This window comes from Podarcis filfolensis (genome assembly GCF_964270895.1).
Source record: "Podarcis filfolensis genome assembly, chromosome: 17".
Classification (NCBI taxonomy): Eukaryota; Metazoa; Chordata; class Lepidosauria; order Squamata; family Lacertidae; genus Podarcis; species Podarcis filfolensis.
This window is the reverse complement of record NC_139621.1, coordinates 29,660,419-29,688,415: the sequence shown is the minus strand read 5'-3', so window position 1 is coordinate 29,688,415 and position 27,997 is coordinate 29,660,419. Positions and strand designations below refer to the sequence as shown.

At 43.8% G+C, this 27,997-nt stretch overlaps 1 protein-coding gene across 2 annotated transcripts in view; it reads left to right on the top strand.

Moving 5' to 3' along the window:
- The first annotated feature begins 8,870 nt into the window (after nucleotides 1-8,870).
- The window catches only part of LOC310752810 (uncharacterized protein), a 36,994-nt gene continuing 17,867 nt past the window's right edge, over nucleotides 8,871-27,997 (top strand). Inside the window, exons 1-4 of one of the 2 annotated variants that reach the window (XM_083593869.1) lie at nucleotides 8,871-8,906; nucleotides 10,386-10,653; nucleotides 13,428-13,557; nucleotides 21,071-21,186. In XM_083593869.1, coding sequence (XP_083449995.1) covers nucleotides 10,570-10,653; nucleotides 13,428-13,557; nucleotides 21,071-21,186 — 330 coding nt within the window. In that variant the 5' untranslated portion in view covers nucleotides 8,871-8,906; nucleotides 10,386-10,569. Of the gene's footprint in view, nucleotides 8,907-10,385; nucleotides 10,654-13,425; nucleotides 13,558-21,070; nucleotides 21,187-27,997 lie in introns of those variants that run through there. The other variant, XM_083593870.1, reaches the window with a different exon arrangement.

Here is a 27,997-nt window from a genome sequence, read left to right as displayed (position 1 = left end):
TGCCTGTCCAAAGTATTTTACCACCCTGGGTCTCAGCACTGGAAAACTGAGGAGCAAACCCAGTTTCCCAGCATCTCTGATGGCAACAACATCCACACTCGCTGCTCTTTCCCCCGCTTCCCTGCAGCCTATTATTTAAGCATGTAGCAGCATGTTTGGTTCCCATTTGTCAGCTATATGTAAGAATTAGCCCTGAGTCGCAGTGTTTTGACTGATACTGCTATGATGTATTGCCAAACCTATCAGTGTCAAACGGCTGCCTAGCTCACCTTCCCTTCAAGCCACAGTTTTCCCCCTTACTGCAGTACACACAAGTCGAGTGCAAGAGGAGCTGAATTTTAATACGGAAATCTCTGTGGCAGGCTGTGGTGTGGAAACCATACTGTGAGGTGGAAAAGGTTCCTCCCAAAACAAGCATACCAGAACAATGTGTTCCTCCAAGTAGCAAATAATTACTGTTCTATAACTCTCACAAAGTGCCCACCATTATGATGGCTGAAGTGTATATCTGACTTGTATACTGCAAGGACCCTGGGTGTGTGCAAAAGGCATTCTGCTCACAATTACAAGGTATACACACCCTGCAGAGTTCCCACCAGTGAATTCCAGGCCACTCAGCTCCATGTTTGCAGGGTAGATTTTGCTCTCTCACTGCAACTGAGTGTCCGAGAGAGCCAGTGTGGTGTAGAGGTTAAGAGCAGTAGACTTGTAATCTGGTGAACTGGGTTCGCGTCTCCGCTCCTCCACATGCAGCTGCTGGGTGACCTTGGGCTAGTCACACTTCTTTGAAATCTCTCAGCCCCACTCACCTCACAGAGTGTTTGTTGTGGGGGAGGGAGGGAAAGGAGAATGTTAGCTGCTTTGAGACTCCTTCTGGTAGTGAAAAAGCAGGATATCAAATCCAAACTCTACTTCTTCTTCTTCTTCTTCTTCTTCTTCTTCTTCTTCTTCTTCTTCTTCTTCTTCCGAGTGCTGTGTTTCTGCAGCCAATCAAAAGCTGCACCTTGGTTTTTGAACTGTTTCAGGAGTCAAACAGATTCCTGGAATGGATTAAGTTTGACAACCAAGGTATGACAATACTGTGAACTGAAATAAACAGAAAAGCAAAGGTTTTGCCGGATATCTTGTCATAAAGATAGAAGGCTGCTTAGAATAACTTATGATCAAGTTTTGGAGCCTGTGGCCTTCTCCAGATGTTGTTAGACTTCAGCTCCCATCAACTCCAGCCTGCATGGCCAGTGGATGGTGGGAGTTGTAGTCTTTAAATCAGGGGTTGGGAACCTGTGTCCCAATGGGAGAATGGGAGTTGTAGTCTAACAAAATCGAGAGGGATACAGGTTTTCCAACCCTGCTTTAACCAAAAGATTTAAATCAATCTTTGTATCTTTCTTACAAAATATTTCCCTTCAAAATACATCACCGGCAAGAGTCCTGGATGAAATTGCTTGTGCCAGGTCTTCAAGCAGCTTAACATGAGTTGATAAAGTCTTTCAGAGCTTTGGTTTATGCACAAAAACATCATCTGTGAGCTATATAAGAACACCTTCCATTTGAGGGAGGGGGAAAAGGGGGGAAGCAAAACAGAAGTGCAGTCATGTGCAGCAAAACACAGACGTTTCATTAAAGAAAAGGCAGGCACATTATTACAATTTAGCTGTAATTTGTCATAGAGCTTAGAGAGCTAAGTTAATATTCTTAGCACAGAGCACATTTCTTTGTCACAGTAGTGTGGAGGGATACTGATGTTCCTCTTTTCTTGTAAGAAGAAAAATGTTTCAAAGCTATTTTTCGAAATGTTATCATGGTTGTGTCCTAACCTTCCTCCAAGGGACTCATTTATCTGCCCAACAGTCCTAAAAGGTAGGTAAGTGTGAGAGATGTGGACTGGGCCAGAACCACTGTTTCTTCCTCAGCACCTGAATCTTCCTCAGCACAGGTCTGCTACATCACAATTGCCATCCCTACATCACAATTGCCATCCCGCAAATCAAGTGAGGACATTGTGCTTGGATCATTCAGTTTACAGAGAGGGACAGGGAATTTAAGGCAAATTGCAGGGTCAGTTCTAAATGGTGTGAGGTCAGGGCTTCAGGAGCCCCCTACCCCACCCTAATGGAGCTATCATCCTTACTTTGCATGGAAAGCAGTGTGTGAGGATTCTCAGTTTGCTCATCATATTTTTTTCCATATGAAGAGAGCCCACTGTGGATGCCTGGCTCAAGGGCCAATCAAAATTCTGGAGCCAATGAGAAAGTGGCGCCAGATTTGTCCCTGCTTTTGATGACAAGCTTATAAGAAGTAAACCTTGAGATATAAGATCTATATATTATCAATAGGAAAAGGTTTATAATTCAATTCATGAAAAAGAAATGACGCAGTCTTCAGCATAAACGGAGGTAAAAGTTACAGCAGTATTCTCTGTCCAGCTTCTGCTGCTGGCCTTGTAGAATGTCAACCAAATATATGAACAGATAAATCTGGGGAACATTGCAGCACTTTGTTTTCCGTGGCAGGAGATGCAAAGCAAAGTAGCAAAAAGGGCAGGGTTGGGAGGGGGCGGGAAGTTCATTTTATTGGCTTATAATTCAGCAAGGTTTTTTATAGTTCAAATCTAAGTGATACCAGAGAAAGAACAGAAGCCTCTCTCTCTCTCTCTCTCTCTCTCTCTCTCTCTCTCTCTCATTCATATGTGTGTGTGTGTGTGTGTGTGTGTGTGTGTCACTGAGTAAATAAAATAATAATGATGTTAATAATACTAATTCTGCAGAGGCATGGCTAACCTTCTGAAGTTAAAATATAATATATATGTCAGCTTTCATTCTTAAAGTTTGCTAGAGGTAACACCAATAAGTGTTTTAATAACCAAATGGTAAATTGGCAGGGAGGCAGAACACTAGAACTGGTAAAGTATAAAAGCTCTATAATAAAATGCTGAATTCAGTACATACAAGGGCATTTAATTTTGAAATCTACAAAATCTAGATTTAATGATGCTGTGAATAGTGGGACACATGTTAATATCTTGCCACCAAATATCTGAATTCTGAATCCACCCAAGTTTGTAAAGATTGTATGAATTCGACTTTTTGAGATATAAGAAATTGTGTGATGTATGCATCTATATCTCTAGACAGACACACACACACACAATATTCAACAGTCTTAAAATACAAAAATAGGTTTTCAACAACAACAAACTAAATAAAACATCAGTAAAAACCAACAACACTGTTGTTGTCTTCATTGTTCATCTAAAAGGGCATTCCAGCTGTCCTCCTCAGCTACTGTCAGAGTCCATTGTTGAGCAGGACATCATGTCAGAGGCTACAGTGTCACTGGTTGGGCACTGAACCAGGTTTCTGCCTCTGACCCTGATGGTAGTGACCAGGGGACTTCAGAACCTGAGGTGGGCAGAAACCTGCTGAACTGGATCCCATAACACCAGGGTCCATAGAACCAGAACCAGACTCATGGGTCTAAGAAAGTAGGTACCTCCCAAATACCTCACTGGTCCAATGACACAGGAAGCAGGCCATAGTATGAAGAAGCAGGTCATGTTCAGGCTAGATGCATGGCCCTTTCTCTAGTTCTTCAACAAAGAGGATGGAGCATTAGAGTGTTAGAGCTTTGAAATACATCTGTTCAGCTTCAGTGAGTTGCTCATAAGAGCTGTCCTTGGTGCTACTATGTGCCTTGTCCCATGGGCTCCTCCTGGGGAGCAGCACAACATAGCCACAAAAAGGCCCTGTCTCATATACCCACTAACCTTGCTCCAGACAGAGGAGGAACACAGAACAGAGCCACCCCCAAAAATCTCAGTGGGTGGGGAGAATCAAGCAGGAGCCAGCAGGCCTTTCAATTTTGGAGCCAAACCAATAACAGCTCAATAGGTGATGACCATCACTTTGAATTGGGCTCAGAAACAAATTGGAAAGCAGTAGAGGTTGAATAATATTGGAATAATATATGCTATGAATAATGGGCCCTCAACAAGGCTCTGACAGCAGCATCCTACACCAACCTCAGTTCCTGAACGTTCTTCAAATACAGTTTTTTGAATGGCAAGTTGTAATTCCTGAGATTTCCTTTTCAATTAAAAGATACTTGCCCTGTCTGTCTAAGCATTGGGCCCCTCTAGAGGAGGAATCCAGTACCAAATCTGGTCTTATTTTTACAGTGTAAAATGTATGCAGTGTAAAGGGATTGTGCCAAAATTAATCAGACCTTTTGGGAATTGCTTTGCCAGATTTTGGCTGTTTCCTTCATCATCACCATAAGTTGCAATGATGTCATCCTTAAGCATACAGCACAAGGACACAAATGGGTTGCAAATATTTTGCAGTACCCTGTCCTGAGCATGCACAACTATAACATCCCACCAACCTCTCTGCCTCCCTTAGCTATTCCAAGTCAACCACCTTGGTCTCAAGGAAACAAACTTGTTCCTGGAGAGCCAGGAGTTCATTGCACCTTGGACATACCCACGGCTTCTGTCCAACAGGGAGATAGTTGTACATGTGACAGACAGTGCAAAACAATGAAAAGCATTTATCCTACCCCCACTAGCATTCTACCTGCATAATTGTTTCTGTAGTTTAAGTTGCTTTATTGAGAGCTTGGTTTTGCTTTAGGTCAAGGGATAGTGGTGTGCCCCAGCTTTGTTGCCCTGCTGCTGAACTTGAACATCTGCTTAACTCTTCTTCACCCTTTGTCAGATGGAGCTAAGGCATTTCATCAGCTAGGACTCCCTATAGCTCATGGAGGAGGCTCCCCTTGCTAGGCTGCTCTAAATTTATTTGCCTGGCTAGTTCCTCACTAGGTCAGGACGTATGGCTCAAATTCTGTTTATCCCTCTGGGAGTGGGGAATGAGCAATGGGTGCTGATTGAATGGGGAATAGTCAATGATTATTGAGTCACCTGGCAGTTGGCTCCAAGGGGGGGATAGGACTTCTTTCCTTACTGAGAAGGGGTCCTGTTTAAAAACTTTTAATAGTGCTTCTATTTTGTTTACTGGCAACAATATTCTAGCTCGAATAGAGTAGGCTGAGTAGACTAGCTGTGGCCATGTGGCATTCTTGGATCAGACAGATATCTTTTGTGATACACACACACACACACACACACACACACCCTCCAGTAACACCCTGAACTTCATAATTATGAGCATTCTATGGGGCCATGAAAATAATGTAATGTACTTATGCACAAATATTTTCCAAAAAGCTTTTGGTTTGCACATTGCTTGAGACCCAGAGCAATTTGCAGTCATCTCGGTGATCGCAGCACAACATCCTTGTCAGCAGTTTAACAAAAGGAAGACTTCATACGGTCAGCAACACAATGCCTGCAGTTCACAGCATTTCTTGTCTGTAATGTCTGCTAATTAATTTCTTCAGTTAATTGAAAAGATTGTCAACATAAAGCCAAGAGTTCGTGTGTGAGTTGAAGATTGGTGCCAAGATCTGCCTTAAATCAATTACAAAACTCTCCACACTATTAGAATAAAAGGAAGAGCAGAAATCGCTGTCACATAGGGTTTTTTTTTTAATAAGACTCTTTAAATGCTGCATTTTAAAGTGTACGCTTGAAAGGTACAATGCAAGCTTATACATATTTACTCAGATATAAGCTCCATTGCGTTCAAGGAGTTTGAAGTGTGCCACAAACCCTCATGTGCTTACAAGGTAGTTCTAGAACATCAAGGGAGGGTTCACCCCTCCTTGTAGTGAAATACAGTTCAATTACAATCTTAGAGGTCAGCCAACCTCCCACTCAGACACCACAATGACTGATGGGTTCTTATTGCCTATAACTAGCCAATTGGAATGTTTTATCATTAAGGTCCCATCTGGACTATATATTTAAGGCAGTATTATGCCAGTTTAAACAGTTATGGTGTCCATCAAATAATCCTGGGTGCTACAGTTGTTTGGAGACCATTATTTTCCCCAGAGAGCCACAGTTCCTAGAGTGGTTTAGCTGTCAACCCCTCTTTCCAGGGAACTCTTGAGAATTGCAGCTCTGTGGAGAGAATAGGGGTCTCAACACCATTAACAAACTACAGTCTCCAGGATTCTTCAGGGGAATCTGTAACTGTTTAAAGTGGTATGATACTGCTTTAAATGTATAGTGCGGAAAGAGCCTGCTGGCAAGTTACGATCCTGTTACGATCTCTCCTACAAAGATGTTCTTTTTGAGCAATACCAAATAAATGGTATGTGTCACTGTTAATTGCTTTACACTTCCAACATACATTGCTTGATCCCCATAAATGTTGTCAAGTCATGAAGCTATTGATCTTTAATAAGGACTTTATTAACATTTCCTATCTTTAACATCTCCTAGGGTGTAAGTACCCACACTGCAGTGTTTAATAAAGACTGTAGCATCAGTTCTCATCAGCATTCATGCAGCCAGGGAAACTCAAGCCAGAGAAGAGATTGCATGGATGCTGCAACACCAATGAGAATTTGTATTTAGGCTCAGACTAATTATGAAGAGAGTATACTTTTTGGTAATTTTTGGGCTCAGCTTCCAATTAGCCTGGAAGCTCCGTCCTGGTAAAATTTTGTACTCCAGACCCTCAAGTCCTGATCATTGGCTGAATCACCAGTTGAATCTACACTTTAAAGAGAAAAGTGGGAATTTGTGCTTCTTAACAGTATGAGCATACGTAACTCATGCTGTTATAGAATAGCACACTTTAGTTTTTAAGAGGTTTCGCCTTCACAGCAACCAGCCTAGGAGTGCAACCCCATAATGTTTTGTCCTTGGCAACAGATTCAGACCCTGGACCAGTTTGTACTAAGTTTGCCCCCCCAAAAATGGGGGGGGGGAGTTTAAAAGGAAGACTTGCATTAATTCAAGTCAATGATTTGGAAACATACAGGCCACAGTTTTTGCTTGCTTGTTCTTTGCTGGCCGCCAGATATATTTTTAAATTATGGCTGCCATGGTGGCTTGAAAGGCTTCTTAACAGAAGCTCATGCTGCCGCAGTTACTGTGTGCTGCATCCTGCAAGTTGAAAGGAAAATGGAAAGCGTTGCTAGGTAGCTGCTTGGCATGCTTAGGTTTGTCCTTGGAATGGGTCTAGCCACTTGAAATTCAATCTGGAAGTAACTCTGAATGAAGCGCTGAGAGGCCCAAATGTTTTATGGATGCTCAACAAGCTGAATCCAGACTCCAGACTGGATCTCTCTTGGGTCCCTGGCAAGAGGTGCTAGGCTTAAAGGCTGAAAACTCTGTAGCATATCAAAGACAACTGGTGGTTCCAGGATCAAAACAAAAAAATTCACTGGCCTCCTAGACAGTTAGATATTATATGAATACCCCTAACAATTCTCCAGCAAGTTAAAGTTTTGCCAGGTTTTTCACTGGCTACTGCTCCTCTGCCTTGAACTGAATTTTTTAATTGCAGGCATTTGCAGGTGACGATGCTTATATCCTTGCTGTGTGGAAGGCACTGTCTTCTAGTCAAAAGAGAAAGCCAGGCCACTTCTTTAGTTGGCAACCATAGTCAGCGGCGGAGCAAGCTGTTTGGGTGCCTGGGGTTGCACGTGTGCCCTGCACCCGGGGGCGGGGTCAGCCACCCATGGGGCGGGGCCCACCAGGGTAGGACACTCCGTGGGGCCACCCAGGAGTCTGCCTGCCTCCTCCCACTCAGCCGCCCTACAGCTGAGGGGGATGCAGCGGGAGGACCGTTTGGGGAAGCGCAGAGCCTGTGGGCACTCAAGCCACTGTGTTACTCCTAGGAGAGATGTGTGGCTCGGGCGCACTGCAGGCCACGCGGTGAAGAAGAAGAAGAAGAAGAGTTTGCATTTGATATCCCACTTTATCACTACCCTAAGGAGTCTCAAAGCGGCTAACAATCGCCTTTCCCCTCCTCCCCCATAACAAACACTCTGTGAGGTGAGTGGGGCTGAGAGACTTCAGAGAAGTGTGACTAGCCCAAGGTCACCCAGCAGCTGCATGTGGGGGAGCGAACCTGGTTCACCAGATTACGAGTCCTTCACTCTTAACCACTACACCACGCTGGCCACACTGGTGAGTGCCACTCGGCATTTTCTCACCCCCCTCAGTGGTGACACCTGGGGTGGACTGCCCCCACCTCACCCCCTTCCTCCGCTCCTGATCATAGTAAAATAGGGACTATGTCCAAAGCAGAGCTCCATTGGTGCTGAGCCACTTCAGTTTCCTCTCCTCCTGCTGCATGCTGGAATCAAATCTGCTAAGGGTCCCTCAACCCCTTTGAGCTGATTTTGAGATATAGAGGAGCTGCCAGGGAGAGTTCCATTCTGCTAGTGCAAGTCTCTTATGCTAGTGGAATAGGAGCATTGGAGACTGGCCTAGGGATGTTTGTATCCCCTTCTTACACCCCTTCCTCAAAAACATACTTACTTGACAGTAATTTGCATTGAAATCAACTATCTGCACAATCCTATGCACACCTACTCAGAAGTAAGTCCCACTGTGTCTCTAAGCAACTTTAGTATTTGAGGGGTGCAGACAGACATCCTATATCAGAGGACAGGGAAAGGAATAATCTCAGCTGGAAGGTGATGTAGGAGGTTGTGCTTTTGGTACAACACTTTTATTCTACTTCACATTATATCCTGGAAATCTAGGGCTGGCCCAACAGAAAGCAATTTAGGTAAAGCTTAAACTGTGACAGGAAAGACTGACATTTGCTTATAATTTCCGTGGACAGTTCATATTTTGAAAACTCTCTCCATAATAAGGAGAAAGCAGAGCATGAGTGGTGTTTGCTCACATGTTCAATGAGCAAACTGAATTGTGTGTCCAAAGTAAACATTCTTTGATCAGAGCTGCTTTCATTTGCAGGAACACATTTTTAAGGGCAAATGGACAGAGTTCTTCTTCAAAAGCAGCAGAAATTTGCTAAAATGTGAGTGTAGGATAGAATTAGGGGGGAAAGGGGATGGGGTGCTGAAATTTTATTTATACTGGTGTTATCTTGTCTGTTAACCACACTCTGGAAAGCTGTACAGTGGTACCTCGGGTTAAGAACTTAATTTGTTCTGGAGGTCTGTTCTTAACCTGAAGCTGTTCTTAACCTGAGGTACCACTTTAGCTAATGGGGCCTCCCACTGCCGCCGCACTGCTGCCATGTCATTTCTGTTCTCATCCTGAAGCAAAGTTCTTAACCTGAGGTACTATTTCTGGGTTAGTGGAGTCTGTAATCTGAAGTGTATGTAACCTGAAGCGTCTGTAACCCGAGGTACCACTGCAATTGCTTTATGATAGCCTTTTCCATCCTGGTGTCCTCCAGATGTTTCAGGTTACAATATTGGTTGGGGATTCTGAGAATTATATCCAAAACTTCTGAAGGGCACCAGATTGCAGAAGGCATATTATGGGATAACAAGGAATTTGTGGCTAGATCTCAAGCTCTGTAGTTAATCACTAAAATAAAATGTCGGCAGGGTCCCAAGGATGATATTTTTCACCCTGAGATGTTCTACTCTGCCACAGTGAGTGGCTGACTGAACTGTTCATAAGCTGGCAGGCTAAAAAGTGTCAGCTCTAAGTGTGAGAGTCTTCCAGATCTCAGTCCCAGAACTTGTTCTCAATGTCCTGTATAACATACAAAATCATCCTAAGGGAGAGTTCACCTGAGCATGCTCAGAGGCCATTTCTTGTGAGCCCTATGCATAGAAAGGCTTTCAGGTGTGATGATGTGCTTAATAGGTAGAGATGGGTGAATGTGTCAGTTTTGGCTTCCCTTGGTTTCTCATTTGCCCATTCTTTAGTTCTCTACATTTTGGCATCAATTTGTGATATATTAAAAATGTCCTGGTAAAAAATGGTCAGCATTTTAAAGTGAACTTCTGCTAATAGACACCCATGTGTGCAATTTTGCCTAAGACAAACAGGTTTGCAAAGCAATTTCCCAAATATATTGCTTTTTTGTATGTCATTTTTAATGAATACGGTATATGCATTCATATGCTCACTTTACCGTAGCAGATGGACTTTTCGTACACATTACTAGAATGCATTGCAAAATTCACGTAAGGGCAAATGTCAAAGGATGCTTGTATTCCAGTTTGCATATTACTTGGGAAAGTGTGAATTAGGTAGGTTCACCTTTCAAAGTCAACTGCATCAAATTTCTCCTCCATCCCTACTTAGAGGGAAATCTTGAGCTCTCAACAGCAAGTTATTTATTCAATTTACAAATTAAACGATTTAATCTATTTAATTTACAAATAATTTGGCTGCATTAATTGCTGCTCACAAGTTCCTCTTAGCAATAAATAAGGAGCAGAATTATATTTTTTAAAGCCTGGTTGTTCCCTTAGGAAGCAACCACTTATTTTGTTTCCTTGTACAGTGAGGCATTCTCTCTCCTTGCTACATACAGACAACAAAGCCCTCCTCCAAGCTCAACTGAAGGCTCTGGTTGCTCTGGAAGAAAGGTGAAGGCCAGGCAACAGCGGGTTATGCTGTTGTGACTCTCTCCCCTCCTCCCCACCCCGCTGCCGCTTGCCATGAGTGGAGAGCTTCTGGGCAAAGACAAACCCTGAGAACTTCCATCCAATAACAAGATGAGGAGGCTTTCCCTGGATACAGTGCATTGTAGCAACCTGAAAAGGTGTGTTTGTGTATTGCAGAGAGAACAAACAAACGAGGTGAGTGCATTGCTGCTCTTTTCGTCCCCGCTTCCCTGCTCAGTTGATCTTGAGACATTTTCTAAATTATGCTTGATCTTTCCTTTCAAGGTGTAATATTATATGTGAGGCAGAGCTGTCAGTGTGGGGACTACTTGCTTCAGAACTGCAATCTCTCTCTCTCCCTCTTTGTCGGAGTTCTTTCAAACGGATTCATCAGACTTGTATGTGGGAAGAAGGGGGCAAGGGAGTCCTTTGTTTTGTTTCAGGAAAAGTGCCTGGGAGCAGCAAGACTGACATAGGTTCCTCAGCCATTTCTCTGTCTCTCACTTCAGGCAATAGCAACCCCAGGCATATCTGTAACTTCAACTGCTTAAACTAGTTTAAAGGAGCAGAGCCCCTTCTCTCTCTCTCTCTCTCTCTCTCTCTCTCTCTCTCTCTCTCTCTCTCTCTCTCTCTCTCTGCTTTCTTCCCTCCCTCCCCTGGCAAATCTGCTTTCCTGCAATAATTTAAAAACAACAACTCTTCAGCCATTTCCCCAACAGCATTGCCAGAGGTGAGAAGCAGCTCTTGTTCCACTGAAGTGGGAAGAAAGAACATGCCTCCACACTGCCCCATTTAGTATCTGCAGGGGTTACTTCTGCATAAGGAGGGGAACTAGGCAGTGGAACTATTTCAATGGGTCCAGGACAGCAAGAAAGTGTGGGGCACTAAATTGGGGGTGGCAAATTTCTAACATCTAGCCCCCCTGCTCCAGTGGCTAGCAACCACTGCCACCACTGCCAGTGTTTGAAGAGAGGCGCATGGGTGTATGTGTGGATGCAAGGCCATCTAAGGCTTTGTTTTTGATATTAACAGCAGCTTGGTATCAGGGTACACAGTACCACTTCCAGGGTATGGCCTGCTGCAGGTAGTGGGGGTATCTGCAAAGTATTGACTCAGAGTATTTCTCTTTCGGGTTATCCCTTCAGGGAGCCACAGGGCAAGACCACTCCCTAAAACCTTTGTTTCTTTTTGCCACAAACTCAGCAAAGCTGTGTCTCGAATTAATTCAGATTGTGAATTAACATGATGACCTCAAAGTCAGAAGTACTTTTGCTATAGTTTGTTACTAGTTTGGCTGGAGAAACACAGGTCCCTACCTACACCCAAGCTCTGAGGCATCATAGAGTATGGGTGGTATGTTTCTCATCCCATTCTATTCACATGTTTTTGTTTCAAAACAACAACAACATGTAAACTTGCTGGCTTGGAGACAGTGATAGGATTTTTTCAAATGAGTATGCACACCTCAGGCAAGGATGCTTCTCTCAATTTTCATATCTATCTTCTGTAACTCCAGGCTCAAAATCTGTTACTGACACATTTATTTATTTATGGGGGTAGGATGGGGGAGGGTGGTGCTTTCCAAATGAGTGCGATGGGAGATAACTTCTGAAATGTTAAAGATCCTTAAAGAGTTTCTTTAAAACCTCTCATGGATAACTATTGCCTTTGCATGGAGCTTGTTCCAATTTACCTATTTAGTAAATGATACTTTCTTCCTAGCATTAGAAAATAAGTAAGTAAGTAAGTAAGACTTGAAATAGAACCCTACTGGATCAGAACAAAGGACCAATTTGTGCAGCATCCTTACCCTATTCTCATAGTGGCCGATCATAGGCCTATGGGGAAGTCTACCAGAACAATTCCCAGAAACTGGTATATAGAGTCCTATCTGTTCCTGTACTGGAGATGGAATACAGCAGGATTTCCCAAACGTGAGTTTCCAGCTGGTTTTGGACTACAACTCCCATCATCCCTAACTAGCAGGACCAGTGGTCAAGGATGATAGGAACTGTAGTCCAAAAACAGCTGGAGACCTGAGTTTGCGAAACCCTGTATACAGTCATCATGGCTACTAGCAAACTGTAGCTTCAGATGCCCTATGTTTAATTCACATAATACGAATAGGTCGTGAAAAGATATATATCCAGTCCCCTAGTATGCAAGGCCCAAAAAGTCAATGGATTTTTTTCCCTGGCAAGCAGTAGAGTCCTACAGCCAAATTATTCTGTGAACCACCCTGAGACCCCCGGGTATAGGGCGGTGTATAAATTCAATAAATACCATATTTTTCGTTCTATAAGATGCACCAGACCACAAGACGCACCTAGTTTTTGGAGGAGGAAAAGAAGAAAAAAAATATTCTGAATCTCAGAAGCCAGAACAGCAAGAGGGATCGCTGCGCAGTAAAAGCAGCAGTCCCTCTTGCTGTTCTAGCTTCTGTGATAGCTGCGCAGCCTGCACTCGCTCCATAAGACGCACACATATTTCCCCTTACTTTTTAGGAGGGAAAAAGTGAGTCTTATAGGACAAAAAATATGGTAAATAAAATAAAAATAAATATACCAAATCTTATATATTTTCTCGGAAGGAAATTCCACTGATTCCACTGCAGCTTACTTCTAACCACATCTGTTTAGGATTCCAAACTTAGTTTCCCCCAAAGCTGGGAAGACTTGAAACAGGACTATGAAGGAGCCCATTCAAAATTAACAGTTAACAATGCAGGAAAGAAAGGAGGGCGTTTGTATAGAACCTAGCCTAGTGTACTTACTGTAGGTAAAATATACATTCCTCACTCTGCCCACACCCACCACAGGCCTTTTGTCTCTGAAAGGTTGCCCAGAAGGAAATGAAGCTATCACACTGAAAAAGTGCCCCTACTCTGCTCTAGAATAAAGTGAGGATTTCTAGTTCTCTGGTTTAGCAGAATCAAGTTCTTCTTACAGTAGTTTACCGCACTGCTTCAGGTTGTAGGATTTGTTTGGACTATGGGAATCTATGCCAGTCACTTCCAAAAGAATGACGGTCAGATCCTTACGGCAATTACAGATCCATCTCAAGCCAACTGGATTGCGATCCATGCCGACACCTGCAAAAGTAAGAGCATCTCTTTTTTTTAAAAAAAAAAAAGCATCAGCCACTGCTGTGACTCACACCTTAATCTTCTCTCTTGGCCTTTGAAGGATAAAGTGCTATTTCTGTCCACACCAATAATTGCTGAACACATTCCTGTAATCCTTCTTACAGTACAGTATTTGCATGCTTAAAAATAATGTATCCCTTCATAGTGACTTCATACAGCGCCTTTTACCCATTAAGTAGCCAAAATAAGTTTAATTAATGGCATATTTATGGTGATATTATTAGCGGCATAGTTTCTCCATGTAATAGACTGTGCTGGTTTGAGCCATTTGCTCTCCCCTTTAAAATCTGTTAGTTCTGTGAAAGGAATGGATAGAGGCCCAAGTAGAAAATCCTCAGCACTTTGTCAGACTTAAGTTCCTAGGATTCCTTGAGGAAATAATGATGGTCAAAGTGGGAATGAACCCAGCATAGGTTTGCAATGGAAATGGGACCTTGGCTTTGGCTGGATGGTTACTCAAGGCAACTGTCCATTTCATCAGACCTTACACACCAATTAGACTACGTATAAGGCACCTTCCTATGTTTTTGCACTTTTCACAAGGGAACAATTTGAAACAGTTGCCCAGTCAGTCATGACTTATCTTTGCTGCCATGGCATGAGGGCAGAGGGCCTTCTTGGTAGTGGCGCCTACTCTGTGGAACGCCCTCCCATCAGATGTCAAAGAAATAAACAATTATCTGATGTTTAGAAGACATCTGAAGGCAGCCCTGTTTAGAGAAGCTTTTAATGACTGAGGTTTAAACGTATTTTTAATCTTTTGTTGGAAGTCGCCCAGAGTGGCTGGGGAAACCCAGCCAGATGGGCGGGGTATGTATGTATGTATTTATAAATAAATATTATCTAGACCTAGTCACTATATTCCCCACCCCCCAGATAATATGTCTTCATTCTAGTGCCACTGGTTTGTGGTAGAAACTGATGCTGGCATGGAGATACGTGGAAGAATGACATGCCGCCCAGATTCCATGTGTGATATCATTATAGTAAGGCTAGCACATGCTGTGTTAAGTCTGTTGTGAACACAAACTAACAGATTAAAATCCAAAAAAAGTAAAAGCAAAATCTTAATGATTTACTAAGAAAAAACAATGATTTTGAACTTTTGTTCACGTGACTGCAGCTGCCACATTAATTACAAACCCAATTTTAATATAAAAGAGCAGATTTTGAAATGTCCCATGGAGAGAAGCGATTTATTTTTACATCCAATAATAGGGTTACGCACACCCTACACGTAAAGTAGAGCGCTCTGCCTTGGGATAGGGTGCAGTTTCCATCGCCTGAAGCCTACAAAGTGATTTTGAACATGGTTCCAAAAAGAGCTGATGTTGCAGGCCGTTTGTCATCGGAATGAAGCAATTGTTATGCAAGATTGTGTGGGCAAGATTATGGAATGAGGCAGTGCATGCGGTTTGTGGTAGACATCCATTTAAGGCATCCAACCCACTTTGCATTGTACACGCTTTTCCTGTTAGCCATGTGGTTTGGAGAATGTGCAAGTCCACAGAGCCTTCAAACAGTGATGATGCTGAAAAACTGCAATGCACAAGGTTTAATGCACGTGCTTTAATATTGCATTAGATCAGTTGATTGTGCCAGGGCTGAACCCTGTCTTTACCATCTGTCCACAGTGCTAGGGGCAGATGAAGGAATAATAGATGAAAGCAACCCTGCACAGGTTCAGGGTGGGTTTCCTTTCTCATAGAGTAAGCACAGAGAGCCCCCACCCCACGCCTGCTGCCAAACATACTGGGGGTTTGCATACAGGCTTCCAGCTGAGAGTGCTATTTCCAGATCCAGCATCTCTTGTTCTGGAAATTAAGCACTTATTAGGACCCACTCCTTCCAACTCATCAACATATCCATTTCCTCTGCATCCAATAAACAGTGAGGCAACAATGGACAAGTATGTACTAAATCCTCAACAGCTCTCTTGTGATGCGCTAAGTTACTGCACACATGGGAAGACCAGAGGGGGTCTGGAAAGTGTAATAAAGTGTGAGAAACATTGCACAGCCACAAGGAGAATTTATACACCTAGGTACTGTATTTGCTGATTCCTCCCTTGCTGGGCAGCTTAATGTATCTGAGACATTTTCTGATTACAAAAGGTGCAACTTTTGATGGGAAGATGGGACAGCGAGGGAAGTGGCAATGTAGCAACACAGTCATTATGAAATGACATTTCCATATGGTTGTGCCATCACACACTTGGTTTATTACATCTGATGCCATTTATCGTTGTTTTATTCATTTATACTATACTTTTCAAGAGCAAATCTTTCCAACCCATAAATAGGTATTTGTTTTAGCTTCTGATACATTTTTTTTTTTAACTTTCCAGCTTCTTACAAAACAAATAATCCCTCCACCCTGAAGCAATGGCTAGTGGTGGCTTTGAGTCCAGCTGCAATCAGTAGTTTTGCTGAAGCAAGAGGGCACTGAATGTATTCCTTTCCAGGCCTGCCGTTTGCCCCATCAGCAAACCAATCACAATTATAAATCGTATGGAGGGAAAGAATTGCAAAACAAGACATTACACACTATGTCTAGTGTCAGGCTTTGGTGAATCGGATCCCTCCCCTGGTGGCAGTAACTAAGCGGATCAAACGAAAGGAGTGTTCTTACCAGATAAATTCTTTAATAATCACAGCGAGAGACAAAGGAATGCACATCTCTCTAAAAAATGGCGTCTCTCCCAATAAAGGTTTACCCCCTCCGTCCCCATTAATATATGTCACTCCTACATCGGGTAATCTGAGCTTATTGCTGTTGCGCTTTCTGTTCTATCCCTTTCCAAGCCCATCTAGTCTTGGGCGAAGGGGGGGGGGTCAGGAATGCTGTCCCAGGACACTGAATCTAACCAGCTCTCTCTCTCTTGGCGCTTCCTTTTCTAGCTGTTCCTCACCCAGTATTTCCGAGCTTTTCCCCTCTGGGCTGTGCCCTTCTGCAAACTACTGTTCTAAATCAATACTGTCCTCCTGCCCTTGGGAAGCTTCAGAAAAGGGGGGTGGGGCTCCAACCATTCCTCCTCAGCCCAGTCCCTGACATCTAGTCATGAAGCAGTAACATTGCCTTTTGAAATCGTTCAACTTTGCAACCAATTTTTAGATTAACACTTGACTCCTCTTCTTGAACTCTCCACAAAGATAAGAGGAGAATATTGGCCAGTTTTTAACATACAATCCTATACCTGTCTATGCTACTAAGTTAAGTGCAATCTTATACAGGTTCACTCAAAAGTACTGGTAATTGTGCATAGGACTGAAGCCCAAGGTTCAACGCACTCTCAGCCAAAAAGTTTGTTCTGTTGCCTTGGGCAAACCACTACAGTCTCTTTCAGGCATTGTGTTGTTGTTGTCGTTGTTTAGTTGTTTAGTCATGTCCGACTCTTCGTGACCCCATGGACCAGAGCACGCCAGATGCTCCTGTCTTCCACTGCCTCCCGCAGTTTGGTCAAACTCATGTTAGTAGCTTCAAGAACACTGTCCAACCATCTCGTCCTCTGTCATCCCCTTCTCCTTCACAGCATCAGCTCTTTCACAGCATCAGGGTCTTTCCCAGGGAGCTTTCTCTTCTCATGAGCTAACCAAAGTATTGGAGCCTCAGCTTCACGATGTGTCCTTCCAGTGAGCACTCCGGGCTGATTTCCTTAAGAATGGATCGGTCTGATCTTATTGCAGTCCATGGGACTCTCAAGAGTCTCCTCCAGCACCATAATTCAAAAGCATCAATTCTTCTGCGATCAGCCTTCATTATGGTCCAGCTCTCACTTCCATACATCACTACTGGGCTGTGCTGGTCCAGGGGGGAGGTTACCGTGGGGCGAGGTCCAGGACCTGAGTCGAGGGTCGGCAGACAGTCCTCCACGGGCAAAGCGGGGTCCACAGCGAGGAGCCGGGCAAGGACAGGAACTCTGGGGGAACCGGACTGGGTGTTGGCCGAAACAGCTCTTCAATGACGTTGCTCCCGCCACCTGGGACCGGGCTGACTGGCCTTTATCTTCTCTGAGGCCAGGGGCGGTCCCGGCCCCCAGGAGACCCGCCTCTCCTGGCCTTAAGGCGAGCACTCCTCCTGGGAGAAACCAGTTCCCTCCGCCTCTCTGCCCTGAGCCTCTGCAGTTCAGGAGAGGCTGAAGGGTTACTGGACCCAGGGGGAGACTCACCTGTAGGCACTGAGTCCTCAACCACCTCCGGAGCCAGAGTGGATTCACCTGGTGCCTGCTCCTGAGGATCTGGCACAGGTGCAGGCGCTTCAGAATCAAGGCCCTGCCCCAGTTCAGCCGGCCCTGGAGGCGGGGACTCCTGTGCAGGCTGGGATTCCTCCGGTTCAGCCTTTGAATCGGATTCCCAGGCCATCACATGGGGAAACCATAGCTTTAATTATATGGACCTTTGTTGGCATTCAGGCATTGTACTCATATGTCAAAACAACATGTAAGTATTGATGAGTATGCTAAGCTCTGTCTGCTGTTGCCACCACCCTCCCTAAGTTGGAGGATGAACTTCCAAAGTGGAGAGATTATGGTACTTGTGGAAGGTCCCTTCACAACTGGAACCCTCCGCAAATACCAGAAGGTCATAGAGTTGTAGAATTGAAAGGGACCTTGAGGTTCATTTAGTCCATCCCCGTGCAACACAGGGATCTTTTGCCCAATGTGGGGGTTGATTGCACAACCCTGAGATTAAGAATCTTATGCTCTACTGACTGAGGAAATTCATCTTCCAGCTGACACAGGACAACAGGAACAATGCTTGGCATACTTGGCCCCACTCTCCCAACTCACATGTTGCATTTACACATGAGTAGAACGCCCAATGCAGTATTTATTAATTTCATTCCACCTTTTGTCCATAGACCTTCATAGTGGCTCATGACATAAGCTAAAATAATTCACACTGTATGCTTAGTAATAATTAAAAATGAACCTTTTTTTAAAAAAAATCTTGTGAACCACTTTGAACTGCAGATCTTTATTGATGATTTATTAATCAATCTGTATTTATGACAATAGTAATGCTTGCAATTGATACTGTTGCTTGATGTCTAGAAAAGCTCTACACTACCTTCGGAACTGAAAAGATTAGCAGTTTTATTGATGCTGAAATGCAACTAAAAATGCATGAATTGACTTGAAAGCCAAAAACAAAACCCCAAAAGATGTCCCTTCTTTAGGACAAGGTGTAAACCAACCTGCTGTCTCCCAGATGTTGTTTGAATATAACTCCCACCATCTCTGACCACTGGCCAAGTTGGCTGGTGCTGATGAGATTAGTAGCCCCAAACATATTGAGGTCTGGTGTAGACACACTTCTAATTCAATTTACTTGACTTTTTGTTACAAAAAACAAAGCAATCGTTCTTCAATCTGGAGAGAGGGGGTTGTTTAGCCTTGCTTAGATTCTTGTCTCTCCAGAAAGCCCTGCAAGCCGTCTTCTACCCAGGGTGAATATCACATCAGCATTTCTTGATGCACATCTCCAGACAGAATTTAGTAATAAAATGAGCAATAAGACTCCTGTAGCTGAGAAAGGGAAGACAACATCTGTCTTTCAAGCACATTCTTGTTGCACCAAAATTCTCTCAAGCAAATAACAGGTGAAGCTTCACTGACTCAGAACCTCCTTTGAAAACTTGTGCTGGAGTGGGGAAAAAAAACACTTTCTGTTTTTGCAGCTGAGTTGGAATCTGCCTTGACAAAAATGCCAGCACCCACCCAGCACTCGTAGGAAAATGTGGCATGATCTCTTAGCGTAATCAAATGAAACTTTAACACACGTCATGATAAAAGTCTGTAATTTTATCAGGACAAGTTACTTGATGTTTACTGTTGTAACGATTGTTTTCTCAAAATTTATCTTCTGTACCATCAAAATAAATAAAAACAGTATTTTTTTAAAAGCCTTTTTTCCCTTTCTCAAACAGTGCTATTTTCAAAAACTTTGATGGTAGTGGCAGTCTGGGGCCATTTTGCTTTCCTCCTGGCTGTTCTTTGCAGTAGGGTGATGGTGGGAGCATCCAACTTGAATAAATACGGGTCAAACTGGAGCTGACACCATGCGGTTCGCAATGGCACGAATGGCTTTTGAAAAGTGAATTGGAGGGGTGGCAGGCACTACCTTGGCATGGGTGGTTCCTCAATCTTTTGACCCCTCCCTTCTGGTCCCAATGGCATCCCGATCCAAGCTTGGCCTTGAGAAGGCTTGCTATTAAAGACTACAGTTGCAAGTAGATATTTGTGGAAGTAGAAGAGGAAAAACCACCCATATTTTGCTCATATCTGTGTGATTGTAAACGAGGGAATACACGGCCTAAACTCTGCTCTCGCTGGAGCTGGAGGAGCTTATCTCCAATGGCGTCACTGGTATCCTTCCCTCCTGATAAAAATAGCAAGTGGGGTGGGGAATTTTCTTGGACTATGGCAGGGGGGAAGGGGTTAAACGTACCCTCCCCCACCCCTGTGTCCCCAGTGCTGACTGAGCTGCTATTTACATTCTTTAAAAATGTACACATTCACCACATTAAACGTCTAGCCTGGCCTTAATCTAATATCACTCAATTCATTCGAGGGGTTTTTTTAGTGCAGGAGTGGGAAACTCATATTGGCCTGAGGGCCACATTCTCACATGAGCAAACTTTCAGGGGCCATATGCTAGGGATAAGTGGCAAAAGTGAGTGGACCTCTCTATCTAAGCTGGGAAGATGCACTGTCACAGTTAAGCACTTAAGGGTAGAGTTGAGCAGAACCTGTGATGGGTGTGGCTTGGGAAAATTTCATGGCCTAAGGAGAGCCTCAAAGGTCAGAGAGACACCAGAGACTCCTCTCCCTGCTTTTAGTGCAAATATGGTAAGCTTAGGTTTTTGAGATTTGAGGACATCCACCTCCCATACAGGGACGTGGGTGGCACTGTGGTCTAAACCACAGAGCCTAGGGCTTGCCGATCAGAAGGTCGGTGGTTCAAATCCCCGCAACGGGGTGAGCTCCCGTTGCTCGGTCCCAGCTCCTGCCAACCTAGCAGTTTGAAAGCACGTCAAAGTGCAAGTAGATAAATAGGTACCACTCCGGCGGGAAGGTAAACGGCGTTTCTGTGCGCTGCTCTGGTTCGCCAGAAGCGGCTTAGTCATGCTGGCCACATGACCTGGAAGCTGTCTGCGGACAAATGCCGGCTCCCTCGGCCAGTAAAGTGAGATGAGCGCCGCAACTCCAGAGTCGTCCGTGACTGGACTTAATGATCAGGGGTCCCTTTACCTTTACCTCCCATACATGGTAGTAATTCTGGTTATTTTACATTCAACAGGGTTCTGCAGCCAATCACAGCTACCTGAGCTACCAGCATACCTGTATAACACATATTTGGCATACCCACACAATGTTACACCTAACATGTAATTAAAAATAAATAAATTTCTGGGATGTACTCTTAAAAACGGTCAATATTTTATTTGCCTTCTTTCCCTGAACAGTGCCAGTGCCAGAGGTTCAAAGATGCTGGAGTAGGTTCCTTATGTTTCAGCCAGACCAGAAGGGGAATGTGCCTCGAATGCGCCTCCTGCAAAACAACAGTCCTTTTGGCCAGAAGGTACAACCAGCAGCCGCTGGGTGAACTTTCCTGCTCTTTCGCTTAGATAGGGCCTGCCCAGCAATAAGCAAGGGAAGAAAGGAAAGTCGTCCAGACAATCATTAGGAATCTCACACACTTGATAGAGATGTCACTGCAAAAGAGGTGCCCAGAAAACTTACGTCACGGCTATACATGCATCCTTTCTGAACAACATTGGCTTCAATTGGCTGCTCAGGTTTTTGGCTCCAGGCTTAACTGAGTAGCAACTGCAAATCTTTTTTTCTTGCATTCATTTTTCAGTTGTGGATGTCCCTCTTCTAGAATGCTCTCCCAGGGGAGACATGCTTGGCAACCTCCATGCCCTTTCAGTACCAGGCAAAAACCATCTTATTTTCCCTAACATTTCCCTTGTAATGATTTGTTCAACTGATGGTAGGTTATTGTTTTTATCCTACTGTTTCACTTGTTGTTGTTGTTGTTGTTGTTGTTGTGCATTGATTTGTCTTGAATGGTTTATATATATGTTTATTATTTTGTCAGCCTTCCTGGGAAAGTTTTGTATTTAAGGGCAGGGTATAATGGTAGAAAATGAAATGGAAAAGCTGTTTTTAATAAAGGGGGGTGGAAGAAGAAAACATTGGGTGATATTCAGTTAAGTTTTACTCAGAGTAGACTTATTGAAATGAATGGATCTAACTTAGTATTTTGCTTGATTATAGTATTATTATCTTGGAATGGCAATGCGAAGGGATCAAAATGTAAGCTAAGAGTTCATTTCTTCTTAGAGTGTTAAAGCCGCTAGTTGGTGCAATTGCAAGAGTCACTCATGGTAGTTGAGCTAATTGACAGCTAATTAAGAGCTCCTGGGGGGAGCCAAAGAAGTTTCCTTCAGCCTGAGTTTCTTGAGTATAAAAGAATGTCCAGTATGTTCTAGTTGCAGTAATACATTCATTTATTTTTAGCAGAGCAGAGCAGATTAGGCTTCTGTCTGACTGCTAACCAGACGACTCTGTACGTTCTTATTTATAGCCATCTTGCTGCTAGAGTTTTGTTCAGCCTAACCCGCTTATAAAGTTTGCCAGCTTCTTCACTTTCTGGATTCAGCCTATTTTATCCAAGCCACTTCTATGAACAATAAAAACTTCTTAAAGGTCCCAGGCCGCAGAGAGGTTAGGCTGGCCTCAACCAGAGCCAGGGCTTTTTCGGCTGTGGCTCCGATCTGGTGGAACGCTCTGTCACAAGAGACTAGGGCCCTGCGGGACTTGACATCTTTCCGCAGGGCATGCAAGACAGAGCTGTTCCACCAGGCCTTTGGCCAGGGCACAGCCTGACACCCTCCTTTGGCAATCTTCACAGAATCTCTAGCCCAATGGTTGCCATCAATTTGATTTGAATTAATTTTATAATGAATGATTTTAGAATGTTGTACTATTTTATTGTTGTTAGCCGCCCTGAGCCCGGCTTCGGCTAGGGAGGGCGGGATATAAATAAATTTATTATTTATTATTATTATAATTACCCCAGGGGTTCACAGTTTTACCTGGTCTTTTGTACTTGGATACTGCCCTTCCTTGGAAAGTTCTAGCAGAAATAGCCATTAGGTAAGGGTTATAGCTCAGTGGCGCAGTAGGTCCCTGGTTACATCTGAGCATTTTCCTGGGAACCCTGGAGATCTGCTGAGCTAGATGAGCCATGTCTCATTCTGTACAAGGCAAGCTTCCCATCTGTAAAATGTTGGAGTCTATGTTTTCCTGCCTCTGGCACCAGCAGCACTGGCTTCAGCAGATACTGAAGCAAAGCCAGGACATGGACATTGTAATGATGTTAGAAGAATGAATACGCTCAACTAAACAGTTAGCGGGGTTGGGGGAGCTCATCATGGGTTTGTTTTTGGTTTTTGCCCCCCTGCTCTTTGCAACTTATGTGGGACTCCCAGTGGTCTCCTACCCAGGCACTGATTAGGTCCACAGCTGCTTAGCTTCAATGACGCCACAGCCCTGCAACATGCTTTGCAATGTTCTCTGACCATTCACTTGGCTCCAATAAAGGTCTATTGGCTGCAGAGAAGCTGCAGTCTAGAAAAAACAACCTAGTTTAAAGAAGTGCTTTTTAAACCCAGGGGGCATCACTGTGCTGGCTTCGCTCCCCCGTAGACAATAGCCTTAAGAAAGAAGAGGCACTGGGTCATTTTAGCTAGGACAGAGAACATATTTTTATTAAGAGAGTTAAAAACCAAGCATGAATGTTTGTAGCCAGATGAAATAATAATCAGAGGCAGCGATTGCCAGTTGACCTACTCTGGATAGTTCCACTGCTATTAATAATTGACTATAAACAATAAAATCTCTCCCCTTATTAAAATGAGACAACTGCAGAATAGCCTGTTATTGCATAACGTCTTAATTGTATTAAGACATGAGAGCCTCAAAGGTAACATCATTTTATCAGCATCCCTTTAAAATATCTGGACTGGAATATTATGACACATACACACAAAATAATCTTTGTCCATTGTTAAAGGACTAGGAACTGCTTTTGAAAGCTGACTTAGCTGATACATTGCAAATGTGTTGTCTGATTATAAAAGCACATATTTAAATTACAATTCTTTTAGAAACAGGCCAACAATTTTACCTTAACATCAGTGATTTGTTTGTAGAACCTACTGGTTTATCAGAGGTTTCCACCCAAGGTGAGCACGATAATAAATATTTTTATTTGTTTGTTAAATTTGCTATTAAAAAATAAAGAAGGAAAAAGGAAAAAGGACAACAAAAACTTCAGCTCACATGAAATAACCATCAGCACATCCATCTTAAATTAAAACATAAAAATTTATATAACCCATCCAGATATCTGAAGAGTAAGGGCAGTGAGGTCCTCAGACCATTATGTAATAGACAGTGGGTGTTTATCCTTATTAGCTCTTAGTATAAGTCTGGATCACAAACATTTTAAAATAATAAATAAATCTGATGTGAACTTTAATGTGTGGAGCAGAGCCTCAGAACCATGAGAGGGTCTTGACTCATCTCAGTTTCATTTTTGGATGTGACCAGATAAATGGGGCGATTATCTTTAATATTTCAAGGCGGATGCAGTTCACTTACTAGCTGAAGGAGGAGTTGCTGAAGGAACAAGAAAATGTGGCATGATAAGGTGGGGTCTCTAGCTCATGCACAGTAAGGCAAAAGTATGCGATTTAGGATCCAAGCAAACTTAAGAGCATTCCCCATTGCCATAGCTGCTGTTCCTTCTGTTCCCCACCCGCTTCCGTAAGTTGACATGGTGGGCATCTGTGTCTCCTCAGGGGGAAAGATTTGACAGTTGCATATGCATAACCTACAGCAGCGATGTTCAACCACTCGATGTTGTCTGTTGGTGTTTTGAGAAGAATGAGGTGAGCGGTGTATGCTATTCCCCCTTAAAAATATATCATCCTCCTGAAAAAAAGCTCAACAACTCTGCTCCCCCCCCCAAAAAAGCTGAACAACTCTGTTCTCCCCCCCTCCCAAAAAAAGCTGAACAACTCTGGTTAATCCACCAGCCAGCCTGGTGTAGTGGTTAAGAGTGGTGGACTCATAATCTGGTGAACCGGGTTCATGTCTCCGCTCCTCCACATGCAGCTGCTGGGTGACCTTGGGCTAGTCACACTTCTTTGAAGTCTCTCAGCCCCACTCACCTCACAGAGTGTTTGTTGTGGGGGAGGAAGGGAAAGGATGATTGTTAGCTGCTTTGAGACTCCTTCAGGTAGTGATAAAGCGAGATATCAAGTCCAAACTCTTCTTCTCTTCTTCTTCTTCAATGACAATGGGTACATCACTGCCAGTTCTTTTTATACTGGGAGTAGATCACATTCTCTTGGGAGCTGGACAGGCCTGACCTACAGCATTTATCATGGGAGGAGAGGGGCATTAATGAACTAGATAGTCAAATGGAACGAACAGTTCCAAGGAGGTATCCAGTGGAAGAACTCGGCTCATAAATCAAAATTAATATGCATAGATTTTGAAAACATACAGCAAAAAGATAAACCTACACAAGATGCGACATGCCTGCCACTTGCTTGCAGATTATAGTGTCTCCTAATGGGAAATATTTCTCATTAGTGCAGTTTCATTTACTGTAGATATATTTCAGTGGAAAGAAGGCACAAATTGCAAAACACCATTTTCTTGTTGAGGTACATTTTTCCCCCCATTGTTAAACAGAATGCTTTGCCTATGGAACATTTACTCTTCACTGCTTTGCAGCTAATAAGGAAACGAGCTTGATATTCATGACAATAAATTGAAATCCTTATTCCCCTAGTGTGTCTTTAATAGTGTTTTGGAAACCTATCTGGTTTTTAATTAGAGTCTGAGGAATTTATAATTGCTTTGCTGTCTGTGAAGCCAAGAAGTTGTTTCTTTCTAGAGATACAGAAAAGCTCCAGAGCCAATCAGCCTACAGATCCACCCTGCAATTGAAAACAAAGATATTGGAAATAACATAGTTGAACTTTTCCACAGGTTCATAATTCCATAAACCTGCCGCAAATCAAGGTCATGAAGAAGAGCAACAGCGTTTCAAAGCTGTTGGATCAATTGTATATTTATAAGATGTTACAGCCTCAAGGGGTTTCAACAGGATTCCGTCTGCTGTGAAAGAACAAAGTCCAACAAACACAGAGAGTTTGTTTACTAGGGAAAGGACCATTCTTATTTCTGACATGCAGAAATTGTGAATTTCACTTTGCGATAGTGAACAGTTGCTTGCATTGCAACAGAGAATAAGCCAAGCCACACATGAACTACAATGACATGAGACGAGACTTACCTCTTTACCTCCTTCAAATAGCATTAGATTAGAAAGGGTATATGTTATGATGTTATGAAGGGTATATGTTAAAAAGCAGAGACATCACCTTGCCAACAAAGGTCCGTATAGTTAAAGCTATGGTTTTCCCAGTAGTGATGTATGGAAGTGAGAGCTGGACCATAAAGAAGGCTGATCGCCAAAGAATTGATGCTTTTGAATTATGGTGCTGGAGGAGACTCTTGAGAGACCCATGGACTGCAAGAAGATCAAACCTTTCCATTCTGAAGGAAATCAGCCCTGAGTGCTCACTGGAAGGACAGATCCTGAAGCTGAGACTCCAATACTTTGGTCACCTCATTAGAAGAGAAGACTCCCTGGAAAAGACCCTGATGCTGGGAAAGATGGAGGGCACAAGGAGAAGGGGACGACAGAGGACGAGATGGTTGGATAGTGTTTTTGAAGCTACCAGCATGAGTATGACCAAACTGCGGGAGGCAGTGGAAGATAGAAGTGCCTGGCATGCTCTTGGTCCATGGGGTCACGAAGAGTCGGACACGACTAAACGACTAAACAACAACAACAACAACAACAACAACAACAACAACAACAATGTTATGATCCTGGCCTGCTTGTCATGGCTACTATAGAGCTCAACAGCCAGTTTGGGAGCCAGGAAACTGTGTGCATCCTTCTTCTCGTTTGTGTTCTGTTGTCACCTAGACAACCTTAGGAAGATGTAAGCCTTCCTGACTTAGCTAATGGCTCAACATTTTACCGTATTTCATTCAAACCAAATGCGTGTAATATAGAGAATGGAATCTTTATCTTTGAATAAGCTTCCCTTGTTCGCTTTGCACAAGCTTCCCTTCTCGCCATCTCTGCGGACTTGCAAGATTAGCTCCTGCCATAAGAGGTGGGCAGTCACCTTTTCCCAAAGGCTTTCGTTGTTTCAGGGCTGAATTCTTCATTCCAGGGGAATTCAGATTCAAGCTTCTACTTGGAATTCTGTGGTCACAGTCCTAGTCCTGCTTTTTGTTCTCTGATCACGTCCTTGAAAAAGATGGAGAATTGTTGTCCACCTCCTAGAGACTCTTAGACTCTATTAAAGTGGCAGGCATGTGGTACTCATGTCCTCCATTCGACTCCAACAGGGTGGAATTTAGTTTTTTTAAATAAAAAAAGTCTTGTTTTCTTTTATGTTTTGAATGAGATTGTCAGGGGCTCGGGAGCAGGAGCACAGGGGAGAGAGGAAATGGAGAGCGAAGGGGAAGAATCCGAGGGCAGCGTAGGGGAGTATGACAGTGACCCGAGAGATTCCATGAGCTTCTCCAGCGAATCAGAAGATTCCCAGAAGGGGGCGCCGATGGTCAGGGCAAGGGGGGTCCCAGGGGGGACGCACCAGAAACAAGGAGCCAGCGGGGACCCCCAAAGCAGCAGCGGGGGATCAGGACCAGTTTCCCCACCAGAGCGTAGTGGGGGGGAAGAGTCACATGTGTCAGGACCAGCGTCTCCTCCAGAGGGGAGAGAAGATGAGTCAGGGCTGACCACGCCTCCATCGGAGAGTGGGGGAACGGAAGGGAGGTCAGTTGCAGCTAGCCTCCCCGAAGGGGGAAGTAGTGACAGCAGCAGTGAAACGGTCAGGAGGAAAGTTGCCGGCTGGGCGTGCGCGCCAAGTTCAAATGTACAGGCGCGAGGGACAGCAGGAGACCCGGATTGGGAACCAGCTCCTAAAGCCCGCCGGAGGGAGGGGGAAGACTCAGGGGAATCAGCGTCAGAAGAGTCTAGAAAGGGCGAGACCCCGACGGACAGGCGGAACCAGAGGAGGAAAGAGCAGAGGAAGAGGTGGAGCAAGGCTAGAGTCTTAAACTGGTGTCTGGGGGGAGGAGATTCAGATGGAGCTTCAGCGGTCTAGAGTTTGAGACGTAGAGCTGCACGCTGCGGCTGTGGAAGTGAAACTGAACTTCAATAAAGACTTTCGTACTTAACAATGAAGCCGCGTTGGTCCTTTGTGAGCTGGGATCTCGGGCAG